This window comes from Camelus dromedarius, chromosome 33 (assembly GCF_036321535.1).
Source record: "Camelus dromedarius isolate mCamDro1 chromosome 33, mCamDro1.pat, whole genome shotgun sequence".
Taxonomy (NCBI): domain Eukaryota; kingdom Metazoa; phylum Chordata; class Mammalia; order Artiodactyla; family Camelidae; genus Camelus; species Camelus dromedarius.
The window spans coordinates 13,346,237-13,359,138 of record NC_087468.1 but is presented as its reverse complement, the minus strand read 5'-3'; the positions used below and the strand labels follow the sequence as shown (position 1 = coordinate 13,359,138).

The window sequence follows — 12,902 nt, the reverse complement described above, 5'->3', positions numbered from 1 at the left end:
GTCACTAAATCCCCAACCAGACTCCACCATCGACCATGCACTCAGGTACGCTGATCACCTTCACCCCTTTCCTGTATTTCAAAGAAAAAAATCAAGATTTCATTGGAGGGAGAGAAGAGAGATGGAGGTTATTTCAAACCATTTTTCTTTTTTTTTTTTTTAACAAAGAATCCTACAATCACTGAATGATACACTGTTTGAGGCTGGAAAGACCTTTAAGGATGATCAGTTTCAGCCCTGTCACTTGGCGTTGGTGGTGATAAGAGACTTGAGCTTCTCTATGCAGCAGAAGGAGAAGATTGGACTTGGGACCTGAATCCAAGCACTGGCTCTGCCACTTTGGGGACCGTCATTTGGTTACTTAACCCCTTCAAAGGTCCTCAGCTGTGAAAGGGTGTGGTAATCACTACCTCTCGTAGGTAAAGCGAGGCGCCAGTGAGACAGGGCAGGTGAGAGAGAGCTCTTTGTGAACTATGTAAAGCAGTTTTCAAAGGAAAGCATCACGTGATTTTTTGGACCCACAGCTTCTGGAGCTTATAAAGCATATCCACTCACCTACCAAAATACTGCACTATCTCATCTCACATACCTGATTGTGTGAATCATGAAAGAAAAACACTGATGCCCAGCAAAACCCCTGGCATAGAATAAGTGCACAATAATGTTTTTCTGGATGAGTCAGGTAAAACTGATTAAAGAAGGATTTATTGGTGGGGGAGGTGGGCAGGGAGGTAATTAGGTTTATTTGTTTGTTTGTTTGCTTTTGGAGGTGGTACTGGGGACTGAACCCAGGACCTCCTGCACGCTAATCATGCATTCCACCACTTGAGCTATACCCTTCCCCTAAAGAAGTCAAGAGGTGGGTGCGTGAAAAGCCACCCAAAGTGTCAGTCGCACGACAACCCCCAAACACCCTTGGGCTCCAGCAGAGTTCTACCTAGAGTCTCTCCGTGTTCCCTGGGAAGAGGTGGTCTGGTGCTGAGTGAGGCTTACTTGCAAGTCAACCTTTGTTCACACTCACAGAAAAGTAGGTTCCCCCAAACCAAGCAAGGACCTCTCACTCTGTAAACCTGACGCACATTGCTTTCTTTAAAAACCAGCTTCCAAGAAGGTCATGTGCAGGAAAAGGCTAGACAAGGCTGCAACCTGAGTTGGCTGTCTAGAGAAAAGTTCAAACCCTCCTTGAGAAAGTCATCAGCCACACTGGAGGAATTCTCTGCAGCAGATGTGACATCGGCCAGGATGGGTGTGGCCACTGACGGTGGAACCAAGGGTATTTTCCTGGATTACCAAAGAGGTGGTATGTATTCCTCCCAGAAACTGAATAACTTCAGGGTTTCAGTGGAGGTTTTCACCTGAAAATGTCCTCCCTGTTGAAGTTTCAAACCATTACTTTCATAAGAGCTCTGTTTTCTTCTGTGAACTCAGGCGTTACGATGATGGCCATACATGACTGTTCCCAAGAGACAGAAGCCATCATTAGTGCTGTTATTATTTTTGTTTAGCTGCATCTCCATAGCAGCCCACGTTCACAGCGTGCTTTGCAATTGTTTCTTAGTAATAGTCCTCACAAGATCTGTGGGAGGCCGAGGGGAATAACCAGGGATAACATTTCTGTGTTGCCTAAAGGAGAACCACAGATACAGAGAATTGGCAGCCATCACTGTTCACAAAAGGATCCACCCCGATCTGTCCAACCTGGTCCTACCCTGGCACTGCCTACAGCCAAGACGCCAGTATTTCCACGGCTCTTATTTATAATTGCTGTAACACCAGGCCTATGACCAGCAGGAACTGGACTGGGCAACTGAAATCAGAATCAGAAATTTTGCACCTAGGACAGACCTCAATGACCACCTAACCAGCCTCATTGTTTGCAGTTAAACAAGACCAAACAGAATACTTTACTCAACTCACACAGACCACGTGACTCCTAGTTCTGAGTTTTTTTGCTTTTCAGTATGTTGCATTGTGGTGCCTTGCCTTCCTCTCTTTACATTTCTATTCCTCCCCCACCTTCTTTTCCCATCTATTTCCTTTGTTTTAAATTATGAGGCTTCAACCCCAACCAGAAAACCTGAAACACTTACCTGCCAAGATTCTGGTGTTCTACCACCCAAACTGGGCTAGCCTCGGGGTGCCAAAAATCTTTGATAGAAACGACCAAGCAGCACTGAATCAGTGCCATTTACAGTCCTTTCCTCTCCCCTAGTCTCCATTCCTGAATCCAGCCACTGGCTTCTGGCCTTGCTCACACCTCCCTGAGTCTGCACGACCCTCACACAGCTGGAGTTAAGCCTAGAGAAGGCCAGGCTTCTCTTTGGGCTCTGGAAGATGGCGACTTCGCTCTACCGTGGCCAGGGCACAGTTTTCTCCTGAAGCTCCGCCACTTACTGTCTGAAATGGACTGAGGCGCTCAGAGGAGTAAGAGGATTAAGACTTCTGTGGTTGAATATCACTCTTCTCTCCTCCACCCTGCCCTAACCAGGAGGCTGTTGCCTACTCAAGCAAACCTCCCTCTTCAGAAAAGATGGAATCTCTTCCCTCAAGAGTCAGCCCTTCGCTGCCAAGTGTTCCATCAATTCATCCTCAGCCCTGCAGTGCAAAAAACAAATTAAGCCAAAACACAAACTACAGCTCCTGCGCCTCTCTCCCATTCTAGCCATCTACAATTCCGATTTTAGTTCTCCCTCTCTCCCCCACTGAATATTTTTAGAAATGAGTTTCCTGCTCTTCTTCCCTTTTTCTAAGACTCCATGTTTATCATTGTTTAGAACAAAGCAACTAATAAAGGAACCAAGTCGGAAACTCCTGGGAGCTCTGTAAACACTATTATCAAGTATATAATTTGCCATTATTCTGGCCAGTATACTGTTGAATGAACGTTAAAAAATACAAAACGGAGGTGGGTGGAGGGATCAATTTGGGAGTTTGGGATTGGCAAATACAAACTACTATATATAGAATAGATAAACAACAAGGTCCTACTGCACAGCACAGGGAACTATATTCAATGTCTTGCAATAACCTATGATGAAAAAGAATATGTAAAAGAATATATATGTGTGTAACTGAATCACTATGCTGTACACAGAAACTGACATGATATTGTAAGTCAACTATATTTCAATTTTTAAAAATTAAAAAAAAAAAAAAAAACACCCCAGAATCTTTCCCTGTAAATTCCCAGTGATGCAATCATGGCCACGCCTACTCCACAGCCAACAAAAGGCAAAGGAGCCTGACTCGGGCCACAGTTTCCAGAGAGACGAGCGAGTCATTTCATTGTCGCTCGAGTCGGCAGAGGTATCGTCCTTATCACATCTTTGGCTTTTAAAGTATTTCTTGTTTTTCTCCTTGGCCTTTATCTCTCAAACTGCCTTCTCTGAAGTTAAAGCCTCTTCCTTCGTTTTCCAGCCCTTCCGTGGTTTGGTGTGTGAGTTAGAATCACAGTCAGATTTCAGAAAATGATTCCCTCTGCTGGTGGGAAACTGAGGGACAGAGGAGCTGGTTTCAGCTGAGGGCACAGAGGGGTACAGCCGAGCATCCCCTTGGAGGGAACTTCTTCTACCAGAACTTATTAGGAGAAGGCTGCGAATTTCTAACTCTGTCTCTCGCTCTCATATCTGTGTAAATATCTCATTCTTGTCGGGGTGTTTTGTTTTGCTTTGTTTTCACACGTCCAGACGTTCATTGAATGCCTACTGTGAGCCGTGCATCAGGCTGGGCACATGAGGGATACCAAGATTCTATTAGAAGTTTACAATCTAGTAGAGGAGGCAAAAATATACGCAAATAATTCAAGGGGGTGAAAAGAAGAACGGGGAAAATGCTGAGTGTGAGCTAAGTCATTCATTAAGTTTCTCAAGAAGCACAGAGCAGGGATGGTTCCCCTTGCAGGCATCTGGTTCAGAGGCAGGCTGGGCTGACAGCTACCGGTGTTCTCTGTTGCAGAATATGCAGAAGATGGCCAAAGTCCCTGACCTCTTTGAAGACCTGAAGAACTGTTACAGGTAGGAAAGAGATTTTTTCTCTTGTGATTTCAAGGAGGGGAGCAAGGCACGTTAGAACCCAGCTGGGATTACGGTACCCTGAATGGGGCCAGACTAGCAGAGGATGCACAGGGGTGCCCCACCTCTGCAGTGAGCACAGGCTGAGCGAAGACCCAGGGGACCTAAGCATCCAGCATGGAAACTGAGATGAAGAGGATGGGGAGACAGCCATTTTAGAAAGCTTATTGTTCAGGTCTGCTGAGTCCTAGCGGTTTTCAGCATTGACTTAGACACAGCCTCAGTGGGGTTCACAGACCCTGATACAGTAATGGGTTTTAATGAACTGTCGGAGAGAAAAACCTTTCTCAGGAAAACTTCTCGATCTCAGTCTGGAATAGGAAATGGTTTCACAGCAATTTGAGCACATGAAACATACACAGTCACACCTCCTTCATAGGACACAGGTAAATGAATAAAAAGTTAAAATTGTAGAATACCTTAAACAAACATTGGTGTTCCCATTACCTATTAAGATAAAGTGACACAAAATAGACTATGGAAATGTTGCCTGGATATTTTGCAAAGTATACATGATGAAATCTGTTTTAGTGAATACATGAAGGCAAGCTGTAACATGTAACCTATTTGGTTAAAATTAAAATGAGGTGCTTCGAACAACTTTCTTCTCTCTTGAGGAGTTTAAAATTTTCCCTTGAAATTCAATTACAACTCTTCAATTGGTTAGCCAAGCCTCATTTTTACAGATAGAGCACAGGTAAAGTTCAAGGCCTGGCCTGATGACTACTAATCCCAAATTATCAGGTACAGATTACTGTATGTATGTGTATGTATAGACACCCTTAATTTTCAAAGATGACAGTAATTAATGGCCATGTGCATGTGTGTGCGTGTTACCCAAAGCTAATGTGCTTATTAACATAGGTTTCCCAGTGACTGTAGTGATAAAACAAACAGAATTATATCCTCATTGTTTTATTTAACAGTGAAAATGAAGAATACGGTTCTGAAATTGACCATCTCTCTCTGAATCAGGTAAGCAAATGATTGTAATTCTTATGGATTTGCTATGCTTATGCAGTATTTTCTCCACCAAAAGAGAACAGCACGGGCTTGAATCCTAGATGCTCTGGTCTTACCCTCGCTAGAAGGCCAGAGACATGCATTTCTTCCTTACAAATGAGACCAGCTGCCTCTCTGCACTGACACTTGATGGCATTCTTCATGCTCACCAGATACTCCCAAAACAGAGCAGAACTATCCTGAAACCTCACGGATGGAGGCTCCTAGGTCAGCTTTTAATCAGAATGGTAGTTATGCCATCCTGGGACAGCCCCTTCGGGCCACCTAACCAGAGGTCTGTCTCCTAAAGTGATAATTTGTGGTCAAAACTGTGGTCCTCTCCAACACCAGCTCCAGAGATTAGAGATAGCTCCCCGGACGTAATATCCCACGAAGCTGAGGTGGAGGAAGCGGGCCAGCTGAACGTGAGAAATCTGCAGCCACTCACCGTGCTGTGTTACTTTGCTGTTAGACCACAAATAGGCAGTATGCACACTGGCACTGCCTCTAAAAGCTATTCCCGGAGGAGTTGTTCTAAAATAGTTGAGCATTGTCACGCAGATGTTTAACCTCCGGAGTGGGAACTAACTGGAAGGTTACCACTAAGATCACCTGTAGACCTCTTCCATGACATCTCAGTTTTTGAAACTGAAGTATGATTGATTTACAATATTGTATTAGTTTCCGGTGTAGAGCATAGTGATTCAGGGTTTTTTCTGATTATATTCCATTACAGATTGTTACAAGATAATGAATAGAATTTCCTGTGCTATACAGTAAATCCTTGTTGCTTATCTATTTCACACATACTAGTTTGTATCTGTTTATCCCATACCCCTAATTCATCCCTTCCCCACTCCTTCTTCCCCTTGGTAACCATAAATTTGTTTCTTATGTCTGAGTCTATTTCTGTTTTTTATATAGATTCATTTGTATTATTTTTTAGGTTCTACATATAAGGGATATCATATAGTATTTGTCTTTTTCTGATTTACTTCACTAAGTATAACAACATCTCATTTTTGAGTCTCCAGATGGATGACAAAGACTTTCCAAGACATCACATCCTTTCAGGCAAATCCTGAAGGGAGGATGGGAGGAAGTAGGGGAGGAAGGGCAGGGGGCAGAGAAAGAAGAAAGAGAGAAGGAGAGATGGTGGGGGAAGACTGGTGAAACGTGGGTTACCCAAGACCAAAATGGACGTCGTTCTCTCTAAGTCTACTGAATAAAGCCCCCTCGATAAAGGAGTCTTATTCCATGGCTATGGACAGCCTCTCAGTTTCCATTTTCCTTCCTCACAGAAGTCCTTCTATGATGCAAGCTATGAGCCACTTCAAGAGGACTGCATGGACAAACTGATGTCTCTGAGTACCTCTGAAACCTCTAAGACATCCAAGCTTACCTTCAAGGAGAGTGTGGTGATGGTGGCAAGCAATGGAAAGATTCTGAAGAAGAGACGGCTGAGCTTAAATCAGTTCATCACCAATGATGACCTAGAAGCCATTGCCAATGACACAGAAGAAGGTAAGGGGTCATGTGCAATAATATCCATTGTTTTCCATGCAAATGAGGACAGCATAGTCCAGGGGAAAATAGAATCAGAGTAACAAGAAGGCAACCAGCCATCAGTCTGGTAACTAACTATAAGAAAGGAAAATTAAATTTTATCCTTTTCCAGCAGGGATAGGGCAGCAGTGGCCTGAGCCTAGCACACTTGCTCACAGGCTCACGTCGGGGCCATATTGTTAAGGTCATGTGACTTTCAGCATTTTGACCGAAAGCAGTTATACACTGCTAGCAGGTGACCACTTACAAGCTATGCTCCTCCACATACCAATTATGCCTCCTTGGGCAAGTTACTTAACCTTTCTGTGCTTCTGTTTCCCCTGCTGTCAAATGGAGATAATCAGAGCCCCTACTTCTTGTGAAGATTAACTCAGTACTCACAAGCTTCTGGACCAGAATAATGCCTGGCACATAGAAAATACCTAATAAATGGTATCAATTATTATTATTACTACTACTACTTTTGTTAATACTACCAACACTGCTAACTTATTAATTGGCTGCATTATCTCTAACCATCACAACAACCCTACAGCCTTATTTTACACATGAGGGAACTAAGCTCAGGGAGATAGTGACCTGCCCAAAATCTCAGCATGTAAGTGGCAGAGCCTCAAACCAAATCAGTTCCATCTGACTACAGAAATCATGATTTATATCCGATGCCTTTAATGTACAAGCCTCTACATGAAATACAAGCCCAATATTTTTAAGATAACAACTAAACATTAATATATGTTCTCCTAGAAAATTGGAAAATATAAGAAAATAGAAGAAAGAAAATTTGAAATCACTCATACTACCACTCAGTTTACCACTGCCAGCACTATGGTACTTTCCTGAAAGTCTTTTCTGTATACATACACACACATGAACAAACATGTTGAATATATTATTAGGGTCAACTGTATACAATTTTGTATCTAGCTTTTTCATTTAGCAATAAATAAAGGGCATTTTAGAATGCCAATCTTTCACCATTATAAGTAATGTGACAATGAATATCTGCATCAGTAAACCTTCATTTCTATCACCATTTACTTCTTTAGAATAAAAGATTCCTGGAAGTAGAATTACTCAGAGCCATGAGGATTTACGAAGCTATTGATGCACACCCCCGTTCAGAGAGATGGTAGACTTCCACCTCAAGTGGCATCTATAATTCCTAGTGGATTCCTTTTTTTCTCAGAGTACATTCATTTGAAAATATAGATGGGGAACATGAGGAGTCTTCCTGGTTACTTACAAACCTCCAAACAACCAAAAATGAGAAAGTTGCACAAGTAATCTCTTAAATTTAAAACAAAACAAAAACAAACCAAAAAAACTATTGCCTGAAGAAGCAAAGTTTCAAAAGAAACAAATAAGTAACCACAATAATCCTAGAACCAATTCTGCTGACTGGGTGACTTCACTTCTCTCTGTTTCCTCTCCTACATTGGGACAGTCCTCATGTCCTCCTATAGCTACTTTCTGTGCTTGTATTAGAGCAGACATATCAGCTGTGTTTGTACCTAGACATTCATCTGAGCTTGTGATCATGGTTTTAGAAATCATCAAGCCCAGATCAGTACCTTACAACCTGCAGAGCAACGTGAAATACAACTATATGAGGATCGTCAACCACCAGTGCATCCTGAATGACGCCCTCAATCGAAGTATAATTCGAGACCCGTCAGGTCAATACCTCATGGCTGCCGTGTTAAACAACCTGGACGACGCAGGTAAGTGGACAACTCTGTCACCCTCCCCTCCCTTTATTTCTGTGTTTCTTTTAAGCGTCCTGCTTGCAAAGAATAATCCTCTCTAGATTCCTGGCTTTGCACAGTCCTTCTAGAAGAGGATGAAGCACATCACCCCCGATGAAGGACAGGAGCTTCAGCCAAAACCTGGAGGCTCCACAGGAGAGAAGTGTCCTAGCTTGGAAAGCACTCAGCACAGTGTAAAGCCTCCTGAGATCCTACCTCCTTTGGTTCTCTGAGATATTCTTATCCTCAATTTTAGAGATAAGGAAACGGAGTCTCAGAAATATTGACTTACCCAGAATTTACTCAGAAGCCAACGAGGGGCAATCACTCTCCACTGGAAAGCCTGCTGCTCAAACTTACAGACAACACCAAACTAGAAAGAATCACTATCTTTGATGACATAATTGTGAGGCAAAACAGCCAATCAGCTGCAAATATGTCCTGAAGAATGAAATTTAGGGTCCAAGAAAGTGTATCACACAGGGCTCTTTTTGATTGGACATACTCCAGCCAACATGCTTTCCATTCTATGACATTTACAAGTTATTTTGTGTTCTATTTCCCTACTTCAGATTAGTTCACAGTTTTCCCACGTATTGACAAGGCCTGTGTGTTTGCCATTTGCAGTGGCACTAGAATATGCAGTCATGTTGCTGTGTGGGTCCCTTGGGTTTGCTCTAAATAACTCAGTTGCGAATGTCTTTGTATAAATTCTTTTCTTCCCTATAAGGTTATTTCTTTGACGCAGATCCCAAATGCTAAATTCCTGAGCATAAATAACCTTACAGCTTTTAATAAGCTTCGTTTGCTACGGAAAAGTGAACTACTCTGTACTATCATTAGCAGCATATGAGTGTTTCAGCTTCCTTAAACCCCTCCATTTTACTCATAACCTCACAAATTCCAGGGTCTTATCCCACTAATGTAATCACAAGAGATTCAATAAACACTCAGCCCCCAAGCATTCATTCAACATAGAAAATTCTAAAGTCATTAACCAAGTATTTACCTGCCCAGTAAATATGGCAGACATTGTGAAGGATATAAAGATGTGTAAATTCCATTCCTGACCTTTAGGTACTTACACCATACTTGGGGACGTAACTACACACACACACACACACACACACACACACAAACACATACACACACGCGCGCGCGCACACACACACACCCCATTTTCATAAACACTTGATATTATTGAAATACAATGGATTTACTCTCTTTTTTGGCATTTCTCTTTGCCAGTGAAATTTGACATGGGTGCTTATACATCAGAAGAGGATTCTCAACTTCCTGTGACTCTAAGAATCTCAAAAACACGGCTGTTTGTGAGTGCTCAAAATGAAGACGAACCTGTGTTGCTGAAGGTCAGTTGCTCTCAGTCTCCAGCTCACCTTCACTTACAGCCCATACGTTTGCAGGTGATCCCAGCAGGCAGACACCCCCAGAGGGGTGGCACCACCCTCTTCTCTTTCTACCACCATCCCACCTGCCCAGCTGCCTTCCCATCCGACTTCTCATCCATCCCCAGAGGCCTTTTTCCATCTTTCTCCTTCCCTACCTGATCCTGTTCACCTCCGATCCCCGGGCATCAACTGATTCCATTTATCTTTGATCTTCACTGACATCTACTATCTGCCCTAAGTGATAGTAGGCATCAGGACAGTGGGGCCTGCCTCCAAGAAACTCCAATGAGCCACTGAGATCAGAGAGGACTAATCGCCTGCCAATAAGTACAAAGCAAAAGGCTGGGAGCCAGGACGCAAACCCTGGCCTTCTGACTTCAGTGCTTCTCTCTCTTTACTGGTGCCAATTTTATCCTCATCTCCACCCCATCTTCACTATCACCTTCCTGTCCAAATATACAGACACACACACACTCATGCCCACCATAGCTTTAGGTGTTCTCCCCACTGATAAACAGGTGATTCGTTCTCAGTAAATGTATAATCCAACCCCTACTCCCACCCAACTAGGATTTATGTGAATACATTGTTTTTTTCTACCTGGATCAAGTGAGAATAAAGTGATGTCTATAGAGTAGAGCAGTAACTTCATTCATGAATTCATTCATCAGACGCTATTTACTGAGCACCTTCTGTTTTTCAAGCAGAGTGCCAACAGCTCTGTAGACAGCGGTGAGCCAATGCCTTATAGAACTCAGTCTTCTGAGGGGGCACAGACAATAGGCAAGCCAAACAACCGGCAAAAATCACAAGACGCTGCAAGTCAATGAACAGGGTGCTGAGATGGAGAAATTGGGAGCGTGCTCTTTAGCTCGGGCTCCCTGTGAGATGAGAGCTGCTTGATGGGAGGGAGCATGCCATCAAGGGGTGAGTGGGGTGGGCCCTCCAAACAGAGGGATCTGAGTGCACCTGGTCCTAGGGCTTCAAGAGCTTACAGAGATCAGAAAGGACACCCAGGGAGCTGGGGTACTCCAAGAAAAAGGAGAGATAAGTGGAGGCTGGTGTTTGCAGAGCCTTGCATTTGGATTTCATTTGAGGGACAATGAAAAGCCCTTAAAGGGCTTCAAACAAGGAAGTGTCTGATGTTACTTATATTTTCTAATATGGAGAACAGATTAGAAAGGAGGCAATAGAGAAAGCGGAGAGCTCAATTAGGCGGTTATAATAACGTCTGGGGGTGGGGAGTGGTGAGACAGGCGGGAAGAAGTAGACAGAATCTGGTTGTATTTTGGAGATAGAACCAGCAGGAGGAAGAGGGGAAACTCCACTTACTGAGACGGGGAAAACTAAAAGAGAACTGGGTTTGGGAAATAAAATCCTTGGCGACACTGAAAACTCCAAGGAAACCTCAAAAGGATATTTAGTTGTTTTAGCTTTTAAGAGCAGAGAAAAAGCATCTCAAATTGGAATTTGAATTTTGTTTTTCCATGAAAGTGCTGTTAGATTTTTTTCACACTCACCAAAATGAGTATGGTCAAAAGAGGTCACAATTGTCAAAAAATTGTATTAAAAGGATTCAGCTGCTGATATGCCTGGGAAGCTGTGTGTGCTAGGTTTTTTATCCTTCAATTGTTGACTCAAATACAGGATAAACATCTCTAAATTCTCAAATACTTTCCTGAAATATGATTTTCACACTTAGAGGCCAAAATGCTATAAGGTCTCAGAGTCACCAGATTCAGATTTGATGCAAAATGCTTTATGTCTATGTTGGAGGCAGGACACGAATGGTGTTTGCTCTACCTGCCAGGATGCAGGGAGACACTAATGTCTTTGGCAATCCTCATGATGAAATTGAATTTCTCTCCAGTTAAGTAAGGAAATCAATTATTATGAATAGACAGGGCCATACATCTAATAGGCATGTAATAATTGCTTTCTGAATGAACAGATGAATGAAGAACGTATATCATCATGTTACAGTGTCATAGGCCTGGAGTGCTACGTTTCTCACAAAGGCCAAATGCCAAGGGATTGAGCATCAGTTCTTTTTTTAGCATCTTCTTGTTCTCTAACAGATCTTTGTTCTACTTATCCTTAGGAGATGCCTGAGACACCCAAAACCATCACAGATGAGACCAATCTCCTCTTCTTCTGGGAAAAGCATGGCAGTAAGGACTACTTCAAATCAGCTGCCCATCCAAAATTGTTTATTGCCACAAAGCAAGAAGAACTAGTGCACATGGCAAAGGGGCTGCCCTCGATCACCGACTTTCAGATACTGGAAAACCAGTCTTGATTCTGGAGGCTACGTACTTGTGAAGTGTTGACAGTCCGTATGTACCATGTACATGAAGGAGTCAAATCCTTCACTCTTAGTCACTTGCTCAGCAGGTGCCCTTTGTAGTTCTAAAGGAATGTTTACTCTCTATGTAAGAGAGAGAGCCAAGTCTAGCAGAATCAACACTGACATCTAATATTGCTTGTTATTTAAAGAACACCCTATACTTTGCAAACTACCAATCATTTTAATTATTATTCTGCATAAAGATCTTGGGTGGACCAGGGCAACTGACTATGGCTACCAAAAAGGCTCTACCCATATTATAGCTGGGTTAACTAAAGCATAAGAATACTAAGAAATACCCACAATAGCAGCTGGAATGAGAAGCCATGGACCTGGTATTTCATTTCAACTGTTCACCTTCTGCTTTTAAATCACTGATGGACCCGGTATCCAATACTCTAAGTTTCTGGGACCTCAGTCTGATCATCTTCAAAATGGAGGGGATGGTACCTATATCCTTCCTGCCCCAACAGTGTTCTATGCCAATCAATGAGCTGTTTTAGCAAAATGCTTCTTGAAGCTGAGCTCAGGAAGAAGGCAAAGCAGGAAATGTTATTTTAAGTTATTATTTATATACATATACATATTTATAAATATTATTTCTAAGATAATTATAAGATATTATTATATTTATGGCAATTCCTTGTCTTCTCTGAGTGTGATTTCAGCAATAGTAGACAGCGTTTTCCAGGCTGAGAGAGTCTGAGTTACTAAGGCACTTTGGTCCAAGTTGTGAACCTCTGTATTCTGCTACCTCAGA

General features: G+C 42.6%; 1 protein-coding gene across 1 annotated transcript; it reads left to right on the top strand.

Moving 5' to 3' along the window:
• The first annotated feature begins 3,231 nt into the window (after window positions 1-3,231).
• IL1A (interleukin 1 alpha) lies at window positions 3,232-12,902 on the top strand. Its single transcript, XM_010984984.3, has 7 exons — window positions 3,232-3,306; window positions 3,955-4,013; window positions 4,997-5,045; window positions 6,374-6,596; window positions 8,189-8,362; window positions 9,635-9,756; window positions 11,897-12,902. The coding sequence occupies exons 2-7, from the start codon at window positions 3,958-3,960 to the stop codon at window positions 12,092-12,094; spliced, it is 822 nt and encodes a 273-aa protein (XP_010983286.3). The 5' UTR covers window positions 3,232-3,306; window positions 3,955-3,957; the 3' UTR covers window positions 12,095-12,902.